Source organism: Panthera uncia, chromosome D1 (genome assembly GCF_023721935.1).
Source record: "Panthera uncia isolate 11264 chromosome D1, Puncia_PCG_1.0, whole genome shotgun sequence".
In the NCBI taxonomy this organism is placed as follows: domain Eukaryota; kingdom Metazoa; phylum Chordata; class Mammalia; order Carnivora; family Felidae; genus Panthera; species Panthera uncia.
In genome coordinates this window covers 51,405,249-51,428,158 of record NC_064808.1, presented here as the reverse complement: position 1 = coordinate 51,428,158, position 22,910 = coordinate 51,405,249, and the positions used below count along the sequence as shown (strand labels likewise).

At 42.1% G+C, this 22,910-nt stretch overlaps 4 protein-coding genes across 8 annotated transcripts; all 4 read right to left on the bottom strand.

The window, feature by feature from the left end:
* Nucleotides 1–795: 795 nt before the first annotated feature.
* Nucleotides 796–2,111, bottom strand: LOC125913974 (hemoglobin subunit beta-1). The gene is made up of 3 exons (XM_049619038.1): nucleotides 1,980–2,111; nucleotides 1,626–1,848; nucleotides 796–1,050 (listed from the first exon to the last, which is right to left on the bottom strand). Exons 1-3 carry the CDS (start codon nucleotides 2,069–2,071, stop codon nucleotides 922–924), a joined length of 444 nt encoding a protein of 147 aa, XP_049474995.1. The 5' UTR covers nucleotides 2,072–2,111; the 3' UTR covers nucleotides 796–921.
* A 2,766-nt stretch (nucleotides 2,112–4,877) lies between these two features.
* Nucleotides 4,878–6,404, bottom strand: LOC125913979 (hemoglobin subunit beta-2). Its single transcript, XM_049619053.1, has 3 exons — nucleotides 6,244–6,404; nucleotides 5,890–6,112; nucleotides 4,878–5,132 (listed from the first exon to the last, which is right to left on the bottom strand). Exons 1-3 carry the CDS (start codon nucleotides 6,333–6,335, stop codon nucleotides 5,004–5,006), a joined length of 444 nt encoding a protein of 147 aa, XP_049475010.1. The 5' UTR covers nucleotides 6,336–6,404; the 3' UTR covers nucleotides 4,878–5,003.
* A 2,104-nt stretch (nucleotides 6,405–8,508) lies between these two features.
* On the bottom strand, nucleotides 8,509–10,237 carry LOC125913989 (hemoglobin subunit epsilon-2). 5 transcript variants are annotated; one of them, XM_049619109.1, is made up of 4 exons: nucleotides 9,953–10,237; nucleotides 9,618–9,840; nucleotides 9,118–9,160; nucleotides 8,724–8,768 (listed from the first exon to the last, which is right to left on the bottom strand). In XM_049619109.1, exons 1-3 carry the CDS (start codon nucleotides 10,042–10,044, stop codon nucleotides 9,158–9,160), a joined length of 318 nt encoding a protein of 105 aa, XP_049475066.1. In that variant the 5' UTR covers nucleotides 10,045–10,237; the 3' UTR covers nucleotides 8,724–8,768; nucleotides 9,118–9,157. The 5 variants fall into 5 exon arrangements, with proteins under 5 accessions (XP_049475036.1, XP_049475066.1, XP_049475052.1 ...); XM_049619095.1 differs by having other exon boundaries at nucleotides 8,727–8,768; nucleotides 9,118–9,163; XM_049619079.1 differs by lacking the exon at nucleotides 9,118–9,160 and having other exon boundaries at nucleotides 8,509–8,768.
* A 9,943-nt stretch (nucleotides 10,238–20,180) lies between these two features.
* On the bottom strand, nucleotides 20,181–22,299 carry LOC125913983 (hemoglobin subunit epsilon). Its single transcript, XM_049619064.1, has 3 exons — nucleotides 21,893–22,299; nucleotides 21,547–21,769; nucleotides 20,181–20,749 (listed from the first exon to the last, which is right to left on the bottom strand). The coding sequence occupies exons 1-3, from the start codon at nucleotides 21,982–21,984 to the stop codon at nucleotides 20,621–20,623; spliced, it is 444 nt and encodes a 147-aa protein (XP_049475021.1). The 5' UTR covers nucleotides 21,985–22,299; the 3' UTR covers nucleotides 20,181–20,620.
* Between the last annotated feature and the right edge of the window lie 611 nt (nucleotides 22,300–22,910).

The following is a 22,910-nucleotide window of genomic DNA, read 5'->3' as shown; positions in this document are numbered from 1 at the left end:
GTGTTGCTGATGGTAACACTATACTAATAACTAGAAAGGCAGAGATGTCATCAGAGGCATCAGAGAGAGACGGAGGAGGGAAGAGGCCTCCAATCACTTCCTGGGTATGCATGCTGAAGCATCTTGAGGAGAATGGTATTCCATTTGGTGTGAGCCCACAAAACGATTGCAAGACATTAGTGAATATCAAGACATGAAAAGTCCCTTTTCACATTCTCCTTAGTCATATATTTCTCAAAATATTACTTGTTCCTTCCTTCCAATGCAGACTGTGAAAGTCTCAAGGCCAGGAGCAGTGAAACTACCTCCCCCACTTTGGGTCCTTCATATGGAGTCTCTGTTATAAGATGATAGAGGGAACCAGGATAAGAGTGATGAGGAGGGCAAATAATGGGACAGCAAAAGACGAAGGGAAATCTCAGAGGAACAGTGGAATCTTCAGGAAGAAAAACTTGGTGGATTTAGGGCTGTGAGGCTCTGGACAACTGGAGAGAAGGAAGACATTTATAAGGAAGGCTAAATAAAATAAATGATTTAAATAAAGCATAGGAAAAATCCAAACCCCAAATCAACCCTCCACTTGAATCCTTCTCTAAGGGAAAGTAAAATAGGCAGCAGGATCTGTTTCCCACATATGTAGCTATTTACGACCTCTCCTGTCATGGAGGCTAAGATATAGATGTATTTTCCCAAGGTCTGAACTAGCCCCTCATTTCTTTATGTTTTAAATGCTTTGCTCTCCCATACCATGTACCCATTCGAGTGAGAGATGCAGAAATAATTTAAATACACCAGTGCAATGAAAATAAATATTCTTTATTAGGCAGGAGCCAGATGTTCAAAGAATTTCATGATTTAGACATGTCCAGGTATTAGGGTCTGGGGACCAAGGGAGTTTCCCTGGAAAGCAACAAAGGGAGCTCAGTGGTATCTGTGGGCCAGGGCACTGGCCACACCAGCCACCACCTTCTGAAAGGCAGCCTGCACCTGGGGGTTGAATTCATGGCCAAAGTGGTGGGCCAGCACACACACCAGCACGTTGCCCAGGAGCTGTGGGGAAGAGACAAGAGGTATGTACGTGGTTAGCAGAGGGATCCAGCTTAGGCTCAGAGTACCCCAGCCCCATCCACAGATGCAAGTTGTGCACATAGAATATAAGCAGAAACGTACTGGATTTCAGATGCTGCTATTGATGTGACTCTAACCATATCAGCCTGATTTTACATTTAGAAATGTTTCTTTCCTTCTGACCTAAACTGGAACTTAAATATCACGGTTATTCTTTCAAACTATGTAAAGAAGCAATCATATTTTACCCTCCTTGCTTTCAAAGGAAGAGATAAGGGAAAAAATCATTAGACTAAAAAATTTTAGATGGATTAAGAGAAATGTTTAAATTAAACACTCAAAAGTTTAATTGAAACAATCAAGGAAAGTCATTACAGAGAACAAAAAGAGGACAAGCAAAGAGGGTGAAATAAACAAAATAGTCCTGAATAGTCCATATTGGTGCAACTAGAATACCTCTTTCCCATTTTAAACAACATTCGGATGTCCATACCCTTTACGGAAAACATGAGCTTGTCCAGAAAAAGGAAGAGAAGGAGACTACCCCACAGACTCACCCTGAAGTTCTCGGGATCCACGTGCAGCTTGTCACAGTGCAGCTCGCTGAGCTTAGCAAAGGCGCCCTTGAGGTCGTCGATGTTTTTCAGGCCATCACTGAAGGAGTTCAGCACCTTCTTGCCATGGGCCTTCACCTTAGCGTTGCTCATAATGGCATCAGCAGAGGACAGGTCCCCAAAGGACTGAAAGAACCTCTGAGTCCAGGGGTAGACAACCAGCAGCCTGAGGGGTGAAAACAGCACAGAGGGACAGAGGGAGTCAGTGCCTGTCAGAAGCCCCAGGGACTGAGCCTTCTCCACCTGCCCAGCATCCATTCACTCTCCTTAGGCCTGCCTTGCAACCTGGATACCAACCTGCCCAGGGCCTCACCGCCAACTTCATCCACGTTCACCTTGCTCCACAGGCCATTGACCAGACCCTTCTCCTCAGCACTCAGAAACGACATGTTGTCTGTGTGGTTGCTAGCGAACACAGTTGTGTCAGAAGCAAGTGTAAGCTGGTACTATCCCTGCTCTTCCTTTTATGCCCAGGCCTGATCTTACCCTCCCTGCTCCCGTGAGCAGATTGGCCCAGGCCTAGGTGTGGTCCTGCAGGGGGAGGTCTGAATGATGACAGCCATACCTGTCCTCCAAATGTTCTAAATGTTTCAAAAGCAAATACACACACACACACACACACACACACACACACACATTTTGTTTGACCTGTAGGCTTTGAGTTTCATTTTACTAAATTTAAACCTCCATTAGCTTTACCATTGCTTTACATTCAGACTGTTTCCAAGACTCTATTTCACACTCCTGATATCAGAGTTCAGGTGTAAGTGTGCAAAGGGAGGTCTGGACATATCTTTTGTAGATATGTCATGAGAAATTCAGATGCCTTACTAAATAACAATATAGAGTATGTTTATATTTTAAATGTAAAGTACCAAATTGTCAAAGCCATAACTTTGCTATTTTGACTGACAGAAAGTAGCACCTACTTAGACTTCCCCTACCATTGCTTGTACTCAGAAATGGTTCCCCTAAGTTCTGTTATATCTTCTTCTTTCAGTCTTTTTTGGCCACGAATGTATGGACCACTCTTTTGTGCTGACAACTGCTAGAGTCACCATCTTCCTGGCTTCCGGACAGGAACTGCTGTTCTATCTTACCATTGCTACTTAGCATGACTGAAGAGGGAAATGGACTTCTCCTTTTCTTACTCATGACTCTGCAGTGACAAGGCTGAAAGTTGTAATAAGACATCAAAAGCTCAGACTTATCAGAGAAAAATAAGAGTAAATGTGGTTATGTTCTGAGCCTCAGGCTCAAATCCTGATCAATATTTGAAGATTCTAGAAAGCTTCTAGACCCAGTGCCCTCTTTTCCTTTTAAATTTATTTCTACCCTGTGAAGGGGAACCACAGGATGTCTGCTTTACCTTGATTCCAGTTCCATTGGGCACTAACATACACACATACACATATGCACACATGTGCACTAACACACACACACACACACACACAGAGAGAGAGAGAGAGAGAGAGAGAGAGAGAGAGTCCCCGAGAGAGATAATTTTTTAAATTTTATTTTTCTCCAGTATGTCAAGTTTGCACAGTTCTTAATGTTTTGAACCAGGATGGGCCTAGTCTGAGTGTAATGAAGAGTATGACTTCAAGATTCTCTTCATGACTATCCATCCTGAAGAAGATTCTCTTGATTGTCATCCAGAGGTATGTTGTTTTACATGTTTCAAAAATGACACTGAACCAAAACACTTTTGTACGTGCAGTAGTGTTCAATTTTACATTCCCTTCAGTCATCTAGGCATTTCAACAATCTAATACATATTTTCCTGGGTCAAGAAAGTTATCTTTTACACTTCTCTTCCAGATGCACAATCTCTCAATTACCTCAGTTTAGTATCCTTTCAAAAATTAAATTAAATTAAATTCATAAAATTAAATAAAGCAAAAATACCCTAAGAAAAGCAGAACTCAGAAAAGTTATGGACATACAGTTTTTAAAAGTCGTAGCCTTATATGAAAAGCAGTAAAGTCAACCTAGCCATAACTTTGATAAAGTATGTGGTAATTATTACAAGATACTTAATGTTTCAGTTTATAATTGCCACTGGTATTTCCTCCACTGGGCTCAAGCTTTTATTGACATCGCTAAGTTGGCCATGGTGTTGACTAATGAAAAGCAAAGGGGCAATTTTTTCCCAAGTTAAATATGAAACTGTATATCTCCAGGGGCAGAATCTTGACTTCATTCTGGGAACTTTTACAAATATGTAAGTCATTAGTTCATAAGGCCCAATGTCCAGCACACAAGGAACAGAAAGCAAATCTCTGATCAGTGTTTTACTTCCCTATGTGCTTCCTCATTGCATATTGTAGCATCAATACCGGAGGAACTCTATGCAATGCTCTCTTGCTCAGATTGTTCTCTAGTTCCACAGTTCAAAGATGGGGAATAATCACTTATTCATCCACTGACTATTTCATTTAGTACATATTCACTCACTGCCTATGGAGGAACTTAACAGAGCACAGTAGTCATATAAGACAGTATAAAATGGTCAGACACATTTATACAGCATAGAATGTGAGTGTGATGGATAAGAAGAAATGTTAAAAATAAGTAGAAGGGATGGGTTTGGAAGGATTTCCTTAGGCAATATTGGAAAGTTCATTAAGGCCAGGGTCCAAAGGCCTCACAAGTAATAAACAAGCATTGAATTTTGTCTAAAATGGGAGGGTGGGAGCAGGAATTATTTATGAGGGTGTTTGGGGCAAGTAAAAGATGGAAGTTATTCCTTAGAGCAGGAGCACTTGAGGAAGTGTGGTATTTAAAGCTACACTGCAAGCAAGGCATGTAGGCAACAAAAGAAACAGGACAGTGTCTTGATCATTCATTATGTCTCCAGCTGAGCACGGTATTTTTTTAGTAAATGTTGGAAATAGATAAAAGCATTAGCCTGAAGGCTATGCCTTTGGTGTGAAGCCTTCCACAGAGGCCCTGTAATGCCAGTATTCTCTATGTATTTAAAACTTTCTGGACAATGCAAATGCTCGGGAGGGAGAAGTGTCCTACATTAGTGACTATGCATGGTGCCCCTCCTTTTCTCATTTTCCTTGACCTCTTTGAATAAAACACAAGAGCTTCCTATCTGTAGATCCTAAGGGATTTAGCATACCTCCAGACAAAAATAAAATAAAATAAAATAAAATAAAATAAAATAAAGCGAAATGAATCAGGAAGTTGAGTTAAAGTTCTTTATTAGACAGAAGTCATACCCTTGAAGGTGGACATTATTTCATCAAGTTCAGAAGATCGAATTTAGGGAAATAGGTTCTTCCAGTGGTCACCAGAAAATAGGCCATGACCTCAATGGTACTTGTGGGCCAAGGCACTGGCCACACCAGCCACCACCTTCTGAAAGGCAGCCTGCACCTGGGGGTTGAATTCATGGCCAAAGTGGTGGGCCAGTACACACACCAGCACATTGCCCAGGAGCTGTGGGGAAGACAGATAGAAAAATATACATGATTAACAGAGAAATCAAGCTTGGCTTCTGAGAAACTGAGCCAACAATCTTTTTTTTTCCTGCCCATGCTCTAGCCCAAATTGATCTTCAGGTTATCTCCATAGGCAGAAATGAGTAACCATATATGTATGTATACTGTATTGTTTTATTATATATGTTTTATATAATAAGGAACAGATTAATTAGTCTGATGATGGCTGTCTTAGCACTACTGCTTCCCTACTTCCCTACTTCTGGTCTACCATCCTCAGATATTCACTTTCCTTTCCTTTCCATTGAGTCTTGATTCCATAAAATTCCAATTATTCTTTAATTCTGAACTGATTTTTGGACTCTAGATGACATCTTGAGCCTCTCCCCTTTGAGGAGCCCTTCCAATCCCCATTTGGAGAGATAGAAAGAGTATTCCAAGTGTAGAAGTAGAAGATGAGAGCTAGTATGTATAATTTGGATACTGAGTAGGGAAAAAAGTTAGGGAGAAAAAGAGAGAAGCAAAAGATAAACTATTAAGTAAGAGCTTGATTAAAAATAAACAAGGATGTGAGAAAGGAAACGACATGGAATACTGAATGAAAACTATAAAACTACATACACTTTGAAAAGCATTCAATGATGATATATTCTAAAGTAAAAAGGAAGCTGCAGGGTGAACAGGTAGGTAAAGGAACCAGAGTAGAAGACTAGAAAGTGAAAAGAAAAAACAAACGGAAGATATCCTAGACTCACCCTGAAGTTCTCGGGATCCACGTGCAGCTTGTCACAGTGCAGCTCGCTGAGCTTAGCAAAGGCGCCCTTGAGGTCGTCGATGTTTTTCAGGCCATCACTGAAGGAGTTCAGCACCTTCTTGCCATGGGCCTTCACCTTACTGTTGCCCATAATGGCATCAGCAGAGGACAGGTCCCCAAAGGACTGAAAGAACCTCTGAGTCCAGGGGTAGACAACCAGCAGCCTAAGGGGTGAAAACAGCACAGAGGGACAGAGGGAGTCAGTGCCTGTCAGAAGCCCCAGGGACTGAGCCTTCTCCACCTGCCCAGCATCCATTCACTCTCCTTAGGCCTGCCTTGCAACCTGGATACCAACCTGCCCAGGGCCTCACCACCAACTTCATCCACGTTCACCTTGCTCCACAGGCCATTGACCAGACCCTTCTCCTCAGCACTCAGAAATCCCATGGTGTCTGTTTGTGTGGTTGCTAGTGAACACAGTTGTGTCAGAAACAAGTGTAAGCTGGTACTATCCCTGCTCTTTGTTTTATGCCCAGGCCTGATCTTACCCTCCCTGCTCCCGTGAGCAGATTGGCCCAGGCCTAGGTGTGGTCCTGCAGGGGGAGGTCTGAATGATGACAGCCATACCTGTCCTCCAAATGTTCTAAATGTTTCAAAAGCAAATACACACACACACACACACACACACACACACACACACACTGGAATATTACTCTGCCATCAGAAAAGAGTGAAATCTTGCCATTTGCAATAATGTGGATGGAAATAGAGTGTATTACACTAAGCAAAACGAATCAGAGAAAGACAAATACTATATGATTTCACTCACATGTGGAATTTAAGAAGCAAAATAGATGGAATGGAAGAAAAAATGAAAAAAGATAAACAGAGAGGGGGACAAACCACAGGAGACTCTTAACTGTAGAGAACAAACAGGGTTGCTGGAGGAGAGGTTGGGGGATGGGCTAAATGGGTGATGGGCATTAAGGAGGGCACTTGTGTTGAACACTGGGTGTTACATGTAAGTGATGAATCACTGAATTCTACTCTTGAAACCAATACTACGCTATATATTAACTAAGTTAAATTTGAATAAAATCTTGGAAGAAAAACAAAAACAGAAAACTTTGTAATGTATTTGTGAGGTAGGAATTATTATTCCACTTTACAAACAAGGAAATTCATTCTGGGAAATGTCGACTAAACTTTTCGAGGTGATGGGGATGTAATTTGATCTTTTCCTGCTATTCCCAAAGCCCAGGATTTTTGCTTCTATGCCAGGGGCTTGGGTATTGGAATTTAAAGTGATGGCCACAAAAATGGCTGTGCTCAACTGCCAGCTCCATACAAGAGACTCTCGGCATTTTCTGTTCTGAGAATAGGTTTTCCTCTTTTCATTCACCAGACAGGGAACCTGGCTATCATCTGTGACTTCACTACTCTCTACTGCACTCTCTTCCAAGTCCTGCTGTATCTTTGCCACAATGACATCTTACTTTTTTCTTAGTTTAATTGCCCCTGTGAAGTTCAGTGCTTTACCCTCATTCTAATCACAGCACATTCCTATGGATAGATCCACGTTAGACCCTGTCTTGTCAGTTCTATATCCATACATGGATCAGTTTCCCTAAAATTCCCTATTCACTAAGTTACTCGTGTGTGCAAGAAATTTCACTGGTACTTTGCTTATAATGATAGTTTCTTTTCTGCTTTTTCCTGGCAGCAGTGTCCCTAATTTTATGCTGCTGTGCTGCTTTCAAGGGACTGATTTCTCTTCTGTCACTTACACCCTGCATTTGTCATTTTCCCACATTAATGGCCTTTTGTCTCCACCAAAGGAATTGGAAACATGTTCTAGGTCACAGAACTAGCAGGTGAGGTACAGATTCAAATCAAAGCAGTTACTTCCTATGCCTTAGAGACAGTTCCTCCATTAATACCACTGAAGACACTAGGGAAAGTTTAGAGCATGGTCCTTGCCTAGGTCTCTGGGTAGTCCCATCTGAACTTTATTACAGCTGATAAAAACATGTTTCTTATATTAAATGGAAGCAAAATATAGCACCAAAGAGCTCTGAGCCTATACAGTCCCCTCGGTGAACCCCAACTCACTACAACATTCTTCTTACATTTCTCTAGAGTATCTCCATTCACTCCCTTTTGCTGTAGACATTATTCAACTCGAGTCTACTTTCCCTTCCTAGAAGTACCTTCGTTTGAAGCTACTCTTTTTTTAAGCTTATTGATTTATTTTGAGAGGGAGAGAGAGACAGAGAGAGAGAGAGAGAGAGAGAGAGAGAACAAGTGGGGGAGGGGCAGAGAGGGAAGGAGAGAGAGAGAATCTAAAGCAGGCTCCACGACTTCAGTGTAGAACCCAATGCAGGACTTGAACACACGAACTGTGAGATCATGACCTGAGCTGAAACCAAGAGTTGGATGCTTAACTGACTGAGCCACCCAGGTGCCCAAAGCCACTTTTATCTTGAAGAATCTTATAAGGCTCTCTTCTCTATCTTCCCCAAACTCCTTATTTCAAATAACCCCGTTCCTTATAGGATTGCTTTCTTTTAGCTGAATCAACATAAGAGATAAAGGCAGAGAAGACAAGGATGTTTCTTATAGAACACAATGTTTATTTTATTTTTATCATATAGCACTTAAGTAAGGGGGCAGGACACTGCCCATCTGCAGGAGATGGACTCTTGGAACACAGGGCCATCCAGTAGGTGCCAACATGGTTAGATAAGCACCTCAGTGGTACCTGTGGGCCAGAGCATTAGCCACAGCAGTGGTCAGCTTCTGCCAAGCAGCCTGCACCTGTGGAGTAAACTCCTTGCTGAAGTGAGTTGCCAAGACAATCAAAATCATGTTGCCTAGAAGCTGGGGAGAGAGTGGGGATAAAAAGAAAATGGTACCTAGTGAACAGAAAGCCTCAAACTGGTCACATCCATTATCTTCCTGATAAGAGATTGAGTAACTTTCAGGGTCATGATCCCACAGAAGTTTACCATAATATGCTTGACATCGGCATCAATATGACTCCTAGCCCTGAACCTTCCATTGTGTCTGGCCTTCTCTCATTTGCCCTGCCAGCTTCCACATTAGAATATTGCTATGGATGGCTTCTCTTTTGTAGAGACTCTGTCTTTTTTTTAAGTAGGATTATAGTACTGCAAATATAGTCTAAGTCCCCAGATAATATGTACATTCAAATTGTTTGGTCACTCACATGACAAAGAATCTTCTGCCATGTATACGAGAGCATTCCATCACTGCTAAAGAGGGCAGGGGTCACAATCATCCATTGAAAAGATTGCCGTTATTTTGTCTTGCTTAGTCCAGGTTCTAAACTCAAGAATCATGCATAAATGTATTCATCATTTTTAGACAAAATTTCAATTACCAAAGGTAAGGCATTCTTCTTCCTGTAATTGTATGCTCAGGCCAAAACCATTTAACTCAGTTGTGGCCAATGTTCTTCCCTGGTCATAATAATTGTTTCAGAAATATAAGATGGCCAGTGGTCTCCACTGGTCACAATAATTATCCTACTCCATCTTAACTATGACGTTTGGAACAACCTAACTACCAAAATCAAGCTCTTCCTTAAATATTACATTCCAAAAATTACCTTCATAGAATCAGAGTTAAGTACCTGTGTTTCCTAACATACCCACAATGCAAATATATGGGGTGAAGGAACAGAGCACAAGCATGCCTAGAACTCACCTTGAAGTTCTCAGGATCCACATGCATCTTGTCACAATGCAGCTCACTCAGCTCAGCAAAGGTGTCCTTGAGGTCATCCATATGTTTAACAGCGTTTCCAAAGGAGGTCAGTACCTTCTTGCCATGGGCCTTGACCCTGGGGTTGCCCATTATGGCAGACTCAGAGGATAAGTTGCCAAAATTGTCAAAGAACCTCTGGGTCCATGGAAAAACAACCAGAAGCCTGTGGGATGATCATAGTCACAGACCAGATGGGAAGTCACAGTATGTAAGAAACCTGACCAATTCCCTTTTCAGGAACACTTTCTGCCTTCCTGCCCCCCTCCAGTGCCTACCTTCCCAGGACCTCGCCTCCAACCAACTCCACGTTCACCTTGGCCCACAGGCTAACAACAGCAGCCTTCTCCTCAGCCGTAAAATGCACCATGGTATCTGGGAGTTTACTGGTGATCACTAAGGTGCCAAAAGCAAGTCTGTGCTGCTGCTTCTCTGTGTGGCCTTTTATTCGTCACTTCTAGTTTCCAGGCCCTTGCTTCTCCCAATGAGGGGAGACTATTGGTCAAGTGTGGGTTGTCACCACCAGGGTGGGGTTTGGACAAGGGAGGGTCAGCAGGATGGACATTTGTGTCTCTGATAGTGTTGGGTGGCTCTATCAGGAGGATTCTGCTGCCCTTCCCCACCATCCACTATGCATGTCGTATCTCAGTCTTCCCACCCCATCAGCCCTGAGATGACCTGCAGGCTGACCATGAGGCATAACTAGAATTCAGAGGCGTAAGAATTAGAGATCTTCTGGGCATTGTGTCAGGTGTTTACAAGACATCACTCTGTTGTTTTCTTTGGGTATAAAAGAAGCCATAGCTTTTCTTGGTCACCAGTTTTCCTAAAGCTTAGATGAGGCTTATACTTTTATAAGTGAAGAAGAAAAGATCCCAATCCAGCTTTAGTTCAGAAATAGGATAGGTAAAAACTAAGTAATTTGGAGAACTGAGTACTGCCTGATTGTTGGCGAGTTCTATTAAAATATATGTGCATCTCCTTGTCTGAACAATTTTGTTCACTCTGATTATACACACAGTGTCTCTGGCCAATGTGAACTATTCACTCAGTTGTTTCAGAAGATACAGAATTGAGTATTGGAGAAAACTGAGTGTTCCACAGAAAATATTAGACTCTGTGGCCACAGCTAGGGATTAGGGGAGTTGTCTCTGGCATTTATTGTATCTACACTCCTTTGTTGTGGTTAACCATTCCTCATTTCTAATCAGGCAGAGGCAATCCTCACTGACAGTGTTTCACACACTACTATCCTGTAGCCTAATGTGCTTTGGTCTCATGCGTCTCAAACAAGCATTTATAGGTCTAGATGGGGCACACTTCCAGGGAGAGAGGAAATGGTTTATATTATATATATATTTAAATATAATATATATTTATATATATATTTTATATTATATATGTATTCATATTTATATATATGTATATATAATGAAATATAAATATATATATCATATATATATAAAATATAAAATATATATATGTATTTTTTTCTCTCTCTATCTCAGAGTTTATTGTTCCCATGTTTTAAGCTCCAGGAAGCTGGTTTGTTTGTTTCTCCCGGAGATGACTCTTACAAAAAAAAATTTTTTTCTCAATCTAAGAAATAATCTCCATGCGTATTTACAAGGGTACTCTAATATGTAGAGTTCAGCCCAATATATTAGTGTTGGATTTCTGCTAGTATAAAAGAAATCCTTTGTCTGTTTGACATAGTGAAGGCTCTTATCAATTTATCTTGGGAAAAAACTTACATTTACACTGTGGATAAGAATTGTTAAGGTGCTGGAAGCTACTTTATCATGACAGACTTGATTATCTGTGAGCTCTCAAGTCCAGCTGTGCTGATGTGAACACTTTGGTACAGAGATATAAAGAAAAAATGTGTGAATCAATCCCAAAAAGATTTCTTCAAGGGAAGAAGTCAATGACATAAAAGAAACCCAAGGAAATGTTGACCACAGCCAGGAATCCCACCTACCCTTAGCCATGTGCATGGTCGGAGGGAAAGGCTCAGGGCCCTTGTTCCCTGATGGCCCTAGTGCTTGTTTGGCACACTGTGTGCACACTGGGACCCCACAGACTTGGGGATATCTGCATCTCTGAATGTTGGCAAATAGCCTCCCACATTTCCAGCAAACCAACAATGATTCTAGTAGTTACCTCTAACTCCTGCTTTTCTCTCACCTTCTTTAGACAATTACTTTGCAAGAATATTTTTACTTCTCCCGTTCATGGCTGTTTCACACTTCCACTTTATTTCCATGCTCACTGTTCCCACTGCTGTCTGGAAGCTTATCGCATCGATGCTAGATCATCATCACAGTCATCTATCAGTTTTCTGGTCATTCATCCATCACGTATTTAAAAAGCACATATTGACCGAGGCCAATAATGCCATGCATTGTTTTAAAAACTGAGAATCTTGGGGATCCTGGGTGGCTCAGTTGGTTAAGCATCTGACTTCAGCTCAGATCATGATCTCACCGGTCTTTGAGTTCCGGCCTGCTTGGACTTTTCCCTCTTCCTGCTCCTCCCCCTCTCTCAAAAATAAATAAACATTAAAAAATAAAAAAAAAACAACAACTGGAAATCCTGGAAAAAACAAAACAATGTATCTAGTCTCATCGTGCTCACATTCTAGTGGGTAGAGGATACTGACACTAATAATTAAATCAGCAAAGAAGTTCAGATGGTGTTTGTTATATGATGAGGAACAAAACGCATCTGATGACATGGTGGCAAGTGACTAGACAAAAATAATGTAAGGACAGAGGTCTGAAAGGAAGATACATTTGAACTGGGACCTTGATGACAATATGGAGCCAGGCATAAGTAGTTTCCTTGAGGCCAGGAAAGACAAGTGTGAAACTTGGAGGCTGGACAGAAAAGGAGAAAGAAGAAAGAAAGAGAGAAAGAAAGAGAGAAAGAAAGAGAGAAAGAAAGAAAGAAAGAAAGAAAGAAAGGCCTAACACGACAAGCCTAAGGCATGACAAGATCTGAGAGAGAGAGATGTTAAGGGAAGAGTGGGAAGGAGCAAAGTTGGAGTGATGGCCCCAGGCCTCACCATTTGGGCACCTGAGGGTAGAGTGTGGGTATTTTACACTAAGGCGTGGGAAACGAGCAGAGATTTGTAAACCTGGCATCATCGTGATTGCTAATCTACTCAACACCCACAGTGAGGCTAACTTTCTCACTGTCCTGTCCATCACATTACAGCTTTGTCTATAACTCGAAATTAACTTCTGGTCAGAGGAATACTCCTGTGATCCTCCCCAACTATTCTGTGCAATATCTTTCCTTTCCCTTTTGATCTCTCAGTGCTCATCTGCTTGGCTGAGCTGCCTTCTCAGCCTCTTCTGGTTCATCTCCCCCCACCTAAATCCCCACCTCTCTGAGTAGTTTATAGGGATCTCCCTTCTCTGAAACACTGTAGCAAATCTGCTGGCTCCCGCATGCTGTCTCCTGATGGTATGCAGTCAATTTAATGTCCCCAGCGGCTCTCACCACTTAAGCCACAAAATTCTTTCCTAAAGCCCAGGGCCGGTTCTTTGGAGGTGATTTCAAAGAGTTATCCCCCTGCTCAGGCCTCCAACCCCTCCCATCCCTAATCTATCCTCACAAGAGCTTGTGACAAACCAGCTGCTTTTAGAAAACATGTTCCCCCCTGTTAGCAGAATGGAATTGCAGCCCTTGCCTGGACCTTGACCTTTTGAGAACTGGGTTAATTTTCCCCAGAAGAATCCCCACTGGTACGCTATCTCCATCCTTGGTCTTCCCCAGAGTCCTCACTCAGACCCATGTAATCATCTGGTTCAGAGGAGTTCTTGTCCCGTGACACCCATCCTCTCTCATCACAGCCTCCCCCATGCCCCCAGCCACATGTCATTAGCTTTAACTTGAAAAGCCCCTAAGTGTATGTTTTCCCCAAATGTATGTCCCAAGCATATATTCCTTTCATTGCCCTATTGTTTTTTATTTTCTTGCCAAAATCTTTACTGCATACAAATATTGAATGGGGAGATTGCATGCACACACACACACACACACACACAGACACACACACACACACACACACACACACACACATACTCACAGCACAACAAATAATTCCTGGGATTCTCACAAGTGTAACAGCACATGGGAAAAGTAGAACTGAAGACAATCAGTAAAGAATTCTTAGCAGAGCACTATTATTACCATTGCTATTATCATTATCATTACTACTACTGCTACCACTCCTATTGCTATTGTTTGAAAATAAGCTCTTCTTTGCTGACTCTACAATACTAAACAGGGGACTCAGTGATCCCAGTGGGTCAAGGCATTAGCCAGTCCAGTCACCATCTTCTGCCTTCACCCAGGGGGTGAATGCCTCGCCAAAAAGGTTTGCCAGAAGAGTCACAAGCATGTTTCCCAGGAGCTGTGGAGGTGGCAAGAGATAACAGATATGTACGAGGGACAGAGAGTTCCAGGTGGGCCTCCAGGTATCTGGCCAGCCAACTTCCATTTAGAACCACACCAATGTCAATTTCCCACAAAGCCTGGGGTCTTGCCCAGTGACTAAACATAAGTGTGTTCTCCTGGACTAACCCCTGGCCATGATTCCACTTTTTCTTTCTTCTCCCCACGACCAACCTCCTATTTTGTGGGCTGAAAAACAAGGATCCACAGGTTTCTTTCCATAGCCACTCCAGGACACATGTTCTTGCCATTTCCCTCCCTCAGAGATGCTCTGCCCCACCTTAGGATTTATAGGATGTAAGTTTGAAATGGGTCTCTAGGAGCAATTTTGTACAAGTGTCCAGCCTATATATGAATAACCTTAGCAATGTATTTGTGAACCGTAGATTCCTTCCTTATATAGAGCCAACATTTGCTTGCATAGATATTTCTCCTTGGCCTTGTTTTTTCTGCCTCCAGGAGAGAAAAAAAGTAAAGTTCAAGTTACCAATAGTCATTTTTCTTCACCTCTATACAAGTCTCTTCTAAAAACAAAGAATTCAAACAGGTCCCTCTAGATTTCGAGAAGTGTTCCTTAGGCCCTTTGATCTTAGTTCAGTTCTCTCAACTCCAATGTTTCCAAATATTCCCCTTCTCACAGCCATCCTAGACTGCAGTCAGGTCAGTGCTCAGTTGTCTAAGCTGTCCCAAAGCTAAAAGAGGGTGTGAACATCTCCTAGATTTACCTGAAGTTCTTAGGGTCTACTTGTGACATATCACAGCATTGCTTACTCAAATGGACAAAAGTGGCCTTAAGATCATCCAGGTGCTATGAGGACAATTTATATCTCATTGTGAGTGGGACACAATTATATTAGCAATGATCTCTTTAAGGGGGCAATATTTGAGCTGAGGCCACAATGGCATGAAGTTGCTGCCATGGGAAGATACTAAGAAAGAAAGGTTCTGGAAGTTGGAATAGCAAATGTAAAGCTCTAAGGCAGGAAAACGCACACCCTCCCACACATACGCAATGTACCTGTATATGCAGAGAGACAAATAGGGGGTCGATGGTGTTGATATGGAAATAGCAAAGAAAAGAGTGGTCAGAGATGATAGTAGAGGTAACACATGCTTACAGCTCTTCAGGATTAGCTTCATTATCTTGAGTAGGAAGCCATTAGAGAATTTTAATCATGATACTGATACCATTTCTAATCTGTTTGTACTCTTGTCTAGATTAATATTGCAAGAATCTCTTGTTCCTTCTCAAACTGTTTTGCTCAAGTGGCTTTTATAGACTATTGAGAAATATGAGAACCCATTCAAATATTAAATACTCTGATGTTGAAGGCATGCGTTTTGTGTGTGTGCGTGCATGTGTGTGTGTGTGTGTGTACGTGTTCACAATCCACGAGGACAGCAAGGAAAAAGGGCTGATGGAGGGAAAATGTGCTCAGGGGAGAAATAAGAAAAACACAGGAAAAGAATAAATCCTGCCATTTTAATTTAGAAAATAGAGCAATGTTTAAAATAGAGAATAAGACAAATGCATGATTCAAAAGTGTTAGATACTGTAAGTGTTTGCAGAAGGTGCTCTATATATGTGTTTTAAGTGTGTGAGTGACTGCAAGCAAATGGTGCATCAGTGACTCCTGTCTATTCTGCTCTGTTGTTATATGAGACTGTGGGACTCCTGAAAATGCCAAAGAAACTCCAGAGGCTGTTGAATTGGAGCAGCCATGACCTCATGTGCCCCATCCAAGAAGCCTACATTTGGGGAACTCTTCGGGGTGGGTGCATGCGGGAAAGATTCTGGGGAAGAAGCAGTAATAAAGATCAGTGAAATGGGAGTAAAAAGGAGATTCAGTCTTCTGAAACCTATTAATTATTTGTTGAGTCAGTTTGAGCTTTCTAGAGACTTCTTCAACACGCTGAGGTTTGAAATGATTGCCAGGAGAGCAGTTGTGCTCTTTCCAGCTTCAAAGTAAGAGGCATCTGGGCATTTTTTTCCGTGTCAATAGAGACAGAAAAAATGTCCTTTCTTACTCACCAGACAAGAAACTGGCTATCATCTGTGACTTCCCCACTATCTGTCAATCAATTTCCAAGTCCTGCTGAATCTTTGTCCTGCCCGTTCTTTTCCCAATCACTTCGTCATCACACCAAGCTGCTACGGCCAGTCCCAAGTCTATACTTCTTCTCTGATCAGGTATGCACCCACATATGTATCAATTTTATTAAAACTTATTATTCATATTCCCCTCCTGAACAATAATTTTGACTGGTTCCCTGAACATAAAATAATACTAACTCCCTTCTCTTCATCACCTGGTCTCTCTAAATGCTTTCCAAAATGATTATATCACTCCTTTGTTTTGAAAAAACACCCATCTCCGGGGAGCCTGGGTGGCTCAGTCCGTTAAGATCACGATCACGTGGTCTCTGACTTCAAGGCCCACAGCCGGCTCTGTGCTGACAGCTCAGAGCCTGGAGCCTGCTTTGGGTTCTGTGTCTCCCTCTCTCTGCCCACCTCCCCACCCCCCCCCCGCACTCCCCCCCCATACCTCTGTATCTTTCTCTCAAAAGTAAATAAACGTTAAAAAGAAAATTTAAAAAAATACCCATTCCTCAGAGGGACTCTGCTGTTCATGCCCAATTTGTTACTTCATCCCCCACCCCCCCACCTCGCTTCCCTCCTGCACCTATCCCTACTGGCTCCAACCAGTATGCAATTCACATCTCAAGCCCCTCCCTGGCCCCCACCAGCAGCCTGCAATGACTTGAAGATGGTTGATGAGGCTTGGGTTGAAACAGTAAAAAGGAAGAATTGTAAATATCCTCCACATTAACTGAAGAGTTGCGATAATGTATCATTCTGTTGTTCAGCCAATCTTTACAAGAAGAGGCCTCCGCCCTTCTTGGTTTTCAAATCTCTTAAGATTATATTGGGCACACAATTTAATACTTCTTAAAATAGGAATAATGTCTCTAACATCAAAAGGAAGCAGAATAGGAAAAAATATGTAGATTAGGGCAGGATTGGATGTTACTCCAGTGTTTTTTAATCCATTTTATATAGTCTTTTAATCCATTTAAGTATTTTCCTTACTTACCTAAGTAACAGAATATTCCCTTGGAGTCATCTGGCAGCAGTCTGGAAGATCCATGTATTTTCCAATTTGTCTCTGAGCACATAGGTGTTCAGGCTGGTTGGGGGAGAAGGGTGCCAGTGTTTGTTCAATGCAGAGAGTACTTGAAGATTCCGTGGGATGGGCTGCAGATTAAGAGAGCTGTCTCTGGCATGTGCTGGATCTACCCTGCTTGCTATGTTTAACTTCTCTTTATTTCTAGTAAGCAGAAGCAATCTTCACTGACAGGATGCCACACACTACTGTCCCTGTAACCTATGGTACTTTGGTCTCAAGCATCTCAAGCAAGCATTTATAGGACCAGACAGGACTCACTTTCAGCAGGAAAGGGAATGGTTCGTTTTATTTTATTTTTTCTCTCAGGGTCTATTACTCCTGCCTGTAGAGTTCTAGGAAACTGGCTTGTTTGTTTCTCCCTAAAATTGCTCCTTAAACGAATAACACTGGAAAATCCACTTCCATGTTACTTACAGGATACTCTAAATTTTAAAGAACTCAACCTAATACATGAAAGCTGAATTTCTGGTACTAGAGAATTAATCTTTTCGAACATTCATTCTCTTGTGTTCTGAGACCCTCATTTAATATCTATTTGTTGAATAACTGTCATCATTGCTGTAAGTACTGGAGACTTAAGATAAATGAGGAAGAGAAAAAAACTTTCCTCTTAACATTTATAACATGGCATGGAAGATATAGAAAATGGATAATTAAACCAATCTACAAAATAATTTCAGTTAATATCATTTGCTATGAAAAAATTAATATCTGGACTTAATGAGGGAGAGCCATGATTACACCAGGCAGGATTAGTCCCTCTGAGGAGGTAGTATTTGAGCCGGATCCAGAATGAAAAGAAGGAATTTGCCATGGGGAAATATTGGGATAAAAGGTCTGAAAGCTGGAATAGGGAGTACAAACCTCTGAGTTAGGTACAACAAACCCTTGGGATGCTGGAGGTAAGAATAATGGGCTGGTGCAGGTGATAGGTAAAGGTAAGAAGAAGCAGGAAATGTTGCAGAGGAAGCATTAAACCTAATAACTTAGGACTTGTCTTCAGTGGTAGAGTGTAAGAAGCCATTACGGGATTTTAATCTTGGCAATGACATAACCTCCTAACCTCTGTACTCATAGCCAGATTAATATTCCAAGAATATCCGGTCCATCACAACATTGTTTTGCTCACATGGCTTTTATTGCCTATTGACAACAATTAGTCCTTTTTTCATCTATTAAAAATCTGAGTCATCCAGACCTATGTGCCTGTGTGTGCACATGCACGTGTGTGTGTGTTAATTATGAAGTTGTTACCATGTAAATAGTCCTGGACTGGCAACTTGAAGATCAAAATCTAGACTCTTAAGGGATAAAGAATGTATCTTCTGCCCACCACTCCATCATCACCATCCTTGACCCCGGGACATGCAGAATCAGAGTAAAAGCTGAGGGCAAGAAAGAGAAAATGAGACTGATTAAAAATGCACATTTGTTGTTGACTGAGACACTGACTGACAGACTGGGTAAAAGGCTTAGTACCTCTAACAGCTCCTGTTTACTTTGCTGAAGGGCATAAAGAGAGGCTACTGAGGCTCAGAGACCACTGTTGTTGACAACCTGCAACTAAGTAATCATTGGTCTCTCATCTGGATGGTGGAGACATAAACTCAAATTAGAAGGTAATTCAGAGGACAAATTCTGATCAATGTGCAGAGGCAATGAAATACCTAACTGATATGAGAGTTTGACTCAAGGCCTGGAGGTCTAGACTCCCTAAGTAAAATAACAACGACTTCCTCAAGAGTCATTCAGTTCTTGCCACTCCCACACAGGGGTCCCCAAGGTAGTACACAGCCTCTTGTTAGATCCCCCAGGGCTGGGAGATTTCAGTCATTCCCTACCACCTCCTTCCTTCTCATCCACCCCAGCCAATCAGACACTGTTTCTTCTTCACTCAACCTCTGCTCCTCCTTCATGTTTTGCAGATCTCACTGCTCTTCTTGGGTTTAGGCCATTATGTCTGTTCTTCTGAATTAGCATCTACATCTAATCTGCAATTTGGAATTCATTTTGTGTTCATTAAACTGATAACTTCCCCCCACCCCAACTCCTATTCCTTGAGTCATTATAGTTCTAAGGATATTTATTGTTTACTCTTGACAAAAACATAGTAATAGTTTTTATTTTTATAATCAAAGCCTTGGATTATCTAGTCTCTCCTAATACTCTTACTGTCTCCTCTACTTCCAGAAAGCCTTTTCCTGCAAGAAATTAGCTCAAGCCCTAATTTACTGGTTTTAGACTATGAGCCTTTGTTATTATCTCATCTGCTACACGAAACCTTGGTCATTCTTCTCTCCCCCCGAATTCATATAATATCCTAATGCCAACTTTATTTTAGCATATGTTATGTTTGATTATAAAATAATGCACAGTGATTTCCCACTGTGGCTCCCCACTGAGACCATGCAACCCTTTGGGAAAGAACAGACTTTTGTTGGTTAATGGAGATTTTTCTGGAAAACTCCGAGCCATCCCTCAATTCATCCTCTTATGTCCAATTCAGGCTCACATGACATATGATAGGTTAGCTGATTCAAAATGTACATTAAAGCAAATTGAAAAAGTAACCCTAGCTGAGATCTTAGATCCATGCAAAGCTTTTAAAGCTGAACCCTGGGGCGCCTGGGTGGCGCAGTCGGTTAAGCGTCCGACTTCAGCCAGGTCACGATCTCGCGGTCCGTGAGTTCGAGCCCCGCGTCAGGCTCTGGGCTGATGGCTCGGAGCCTGGAGCCTGTTTCCGATTCTGTGTCTCCCTCTCTCTCTGCCCCTCCCCCGTTCATGCTCTGTCTCTCTCTGTCCCAAAAATAAATAAAAAACGTTGAAAAAATTAAAAAAAAAAGTTTACTTAAAGCTGAACCCTGACACGCACCACAAATCTATCTTGATTTCTTCTGAGGCACTTCTTAGCATCTCCTTTATTCCCCTCTACTGTAAGTTTCTGCCACACTGTCCTGTAAATCCCTGTTCGCTTAATTAACCCTTTCCCCAACCCAGAAAATTTCTTCCCCATCCTAGCATACACCCAGACCTTCTAGAATTCTCCCATAATACCCATCTTCCTTTGATGAGTCCCTACACACTTCCCAAACGAGCTCTCATTTCTCCCTATGTCTCACCTCACCCCTCAGCCAATGAGTGAAAGATGCAAAAAACACAGTATTCATTTATGATGACTGAATAGAATGAACTTTATTAAACAGAAGCTGTGCTCTCAAGGCCAAACGCAAGTCCCCATATGCAGAAGGAGGGCCCTGGGGACACAAAAGAGCACTGTTGAACTGGAAGGAAGACTCAGTGGTACTTGTGCGCCAGAGCAGTGGCAACACCAGCCACCAGCTTCTGCCACATGGCCTGCATATCAGGGGTGAATTCCTTGCCAAAATGAGAAGCCAGAATGATCACCAGTACGTTGCCCAGGAGCTTTTAGGTGAAAGACAAAATGAAAAAGAGGCACATTGAGTACAATTTTTCGAAAAGAATTGCAGAAAAAGTGGTTCAATACCTACAGTCCCTGCCAACTCCATACCTTAAACTACTTCAAGGGTTGTGTCTGCACGAAATCAGATAAGCTAGTCCCTAAATTCAATTTAATGTGTATGAGCTCTCCATTCAACACCCTCCCCACCTCTATCTCCATCCTCTTGCATCTCACCATTTTTATTTGCATCTCTCCCTCCCTCTATCTACAAGTCGTCTAATTCCTGTAACAACAGGATTTTAGGGTGGCATGGGTTCTCACAGTGAGTTTATTTAAAGTCTCCAATCAGGACAGGGACAAGTCTCCACTCGGTAACAATACTGACAGGTAATACGATATATTTTAGAGAAGTTGTTGTATTTTCCTTGTGACAATTTGTCCAAAACTCCCCCCACCCCAAATCTCTCCCTACGCTTCAGTCATCAGAAACCACGTAAAATAAGACATTCTTCCTTCCTTGAGACAGTCCTTTATCAAATGCCAAATTCCATTCCTCCTTGAACAAGTCTTCTTTTCTCTGATGTTTCAGTTCTGACAAAAGTTCTTGAGAAGTTTTAAGCAAACCCTGGCTGCTAGTAGGCCTTTACTGTCACTAGTCCTGAATCAAGGTAGTCCTGGTCATGCCCTTTGGCGGTCTGTCCTACTAACACCAAGTTTGACCCATTATTTCTGAAATTCTTGTTAGTCTATCTCAAAGTAAAAAGTGTAAAAAGAGCACATGAACATTTCCTGAACTCACCCTGAAGTTCTCGGGATCCACATGCAGCTTGTCACAGTGCAGCTCACTAAGCTTAGCGAAGGCACCCTTGAGGTTGTCCATGTTCTTAATAGCATCACCAAAGGAGGTCAGCACCTTCTTGCCATGTGCCTTGACCTTGGGGTTACCCATTATGGCAGAAGTAGAGGACAGGTTGCCGAAGTTGTCAAAGAATCTCTGGGTCCAGGGGTAAACAGCCAGGAGCCTATGTGATGGGACCATAGCAGGTGGAAAATCAGAGACTTTCAAAGCTCTTCAGGAACTTCCCAGGCAAGTGGCCAGGCTCATATTCACCATCCTTTCCCATGCATTGAAACCCAGTGCCTACCTGCCCAGGGCCTCGCCTCCAGCCTCTTCCACATTCACTTTGCCCCACAGGCTAGTGATGGCAGCCTTCTCCTCAGCTGTAAAATGCACCATGATGTCAGATCTGGGAACTTACAGGCGATCAGAGAGAGAAGCGGGTATGTGCTGCTGTTGGAAAGGGTCACCTTTTATTCTTTACTGCTGACCTTCTGGCCCCTTGTTCCTCCTAGTTCTTTGAAATCATTGGTCAAGGCTGAGCTGTGTCCCTCAGGGGTGGAGTCAGATCAGGAAAGGGTCAGCAGTGAAGAATGCACACTGAACTTGTGATAATGTGTGTTGGTTCCTGAGGCATTGGTTCCTCCTCTGTCCTCAACACAATTTTCCATTTCCTTTTCACCCTCTTCTCTCTCCATGTGATCCTCCAAAATGACATCCACCTCTCCCTTTCTTCTTCTTCAAGAAAGACATGTAGAGAGGAGCTAAGCCCAAGATAGGGAAATGATTCTAGCCAGACAGTTTTAATATTTGGGTTAAAGATGGTGACAGGGACAAGAACAGAGTGAAGAAAAAAATACAACTGTTGACACAGAATCTCAGCCAGTTTTAACTCAGTTGAGGAGTGGATTATAACAAAGCCTCTGGTTCTTAGTTTTCTAAAGCTGACAAAACATATACATGGTTACTTCATGAAGCTGAATGGAGTAACAAGGGATCCACAATATGACTAAGACTTCAATCCCAAAGTACAATACCCAAGGGTAATTTCATAGAAAGAATAGACAGAATGAACTTATATCCTGTGCTTCCCGGGAACCCTCTCTCTGTCCTTTTCTCTGTGACTTCAGGGGAAACTGGCTATTTTGAGATTTCCCTGAACTCTCGTTTTCATTTTCTGCCCTACTTACACTTCTTTAATTGGTGAGACAGATAAGGAGTCTGCAATGATTTAAAACCAGGGCTTGTGATCAAACTGACGAATGAATAGATTAATCAGGCTAGGATTTGGAGTAGGTTTAATGTTTGCTGTGGCCAGAGGTGCC